Below are 1,226 nucleotides of genomic sequence, written 5' to 3'. Positions count from 1 at the left end.
GTAGGGAAGAAGTTGAGGTACAGTGTCAAATCTGCCAGAGGTGACGCAGATGGAGGTGGGTTGCCTAAACACCGGAACGGGTGGGTGTAGGGCCTTGGATTAAGCCTGTGTTGATCTATGAACCAAAGACATTCAGCTTTCTTCATCCAGTATTGTTACTCTTACTGATTCACATTTTGGATTAAATTCCTGGCATTCAGTAGCAGAATAAAATGAGTTCTCACTTGTTCAACCTCTGTTCTGATGTTGCATGTTTTAGCAAACTTAAAAAATAGATTTCATCTATATTTTTAAAAAATAACAATTTGGCAAATTGTTAGAAGTTGCGGTTTAAAATAGCCTTTTCTGTTCAGTTCGTGAATGTGCATGTACATATCCACAAGCATTCTGGTGGAAATCAAGTGAACTGGCACTGACATAAGCCCAGCTGAGTTTTCTGTCTCAGCCTTGGTAAGCCAGGCTGAACACCTAAGCCATTCGGTCTCCTCTGAGTTTATTCTACCTGTGAATCTTGTAACAGTGATTGTTGTAAAGGATTGTGTTTCTTCAGAATAAATGAGGCGGTCTAGCTGCTTGGAAACTTGTAGACAAACGAGCTGGCAGCAAGTTCACAATGTTATGAACTTTACCGCTCAGTAAAATCACGCCTTTGTTAATAGTATTAGTATATAGGCACTTACGGTGTGGTCAGTTAGATTCTATTAATAGTACCCTTTCTTTCAGACCCTATTGTTATCCCTTTTTTAGAAAGGGGAGTTATGTACATGCGAAATGGACTCTCTATTTCTGAACTATTTATTCAGGTTCCCGGGATGGTTCGATGGGTCTCTGGGAGGTCACAGAGGATGTGCTGTCCAAAAGTGATGCCAGACATAATCTCTCTCAAGTTCCTGTCTATGCCCACATAACGCACCGGGCTCTGAAGGATATCCCCAAGGAGAACACCAATCCTGACAATTGCAAAGTCCGAGCACTGGCTTTCAACAACAAGAACAAGGTCTGTAAGATAAGCAAGACAGTTGAGAAGTCCTAAAACTGTCCATGTGTATATGAAAAAGAAAAGAGTGAGCAAAAATACTGGAGAAGCAATCTAACTTCTCCCCCGCCAAGCCCTCCGATCCTTTTACATTCTATAATGTGAGATGGTAGACTTCATCTGCTATCTCTGCTTCTGCCTGAAGGGGCTGGAGAAGTCCAGAGTAGAAAAAAAAATGTATGTTTTCAGC

General features: G+C 41.4%; 1 protein-coding gene across 1 annotated transcript in view; it reads left to right on the top strand.

The window, feature by feature from the left end:
• The window catches only part of DCAF12 (DDB1 and CUL4 associated factor 12), a 24,771-nt gene that overhangs the window by 16,512 nt on the left and 7,033 nt on the right, over nt 1-1,226 (top strand). The window contains exon 5 of the mRNA XM_010133770.1: nt 804-997. Within this exon, the coding sequence (XP_010132072.1) occupies nt 804-997 (194 nt within the window). The remainder of the gene's footprint in view (nt 1-803; nt 998-1,226) is intronic.

The sequence above is a fragment of the Buceros rhinoceros genome, unplaced genomic scaffold, assembly GCF_000710305.1.
Source record: "Buceros rhinoceros silvestris isolate BGI_N320 unplaced genomic scaffold, ASM71030v1 scaffold15433, whole genome shotgun sequence".
Classification (NCBI taxonomy): Eukaryota; Metazoa; Chordata; class Aves; order Bucerotiformes; family Bucerotidae; genus Buceros; species Buceros rhinoceros.
The sequence above is the reverse complement of the archived record's forward strand: the minus strand, read 5'-3'. Positions and strand labels throughout refer to the sequence as shown.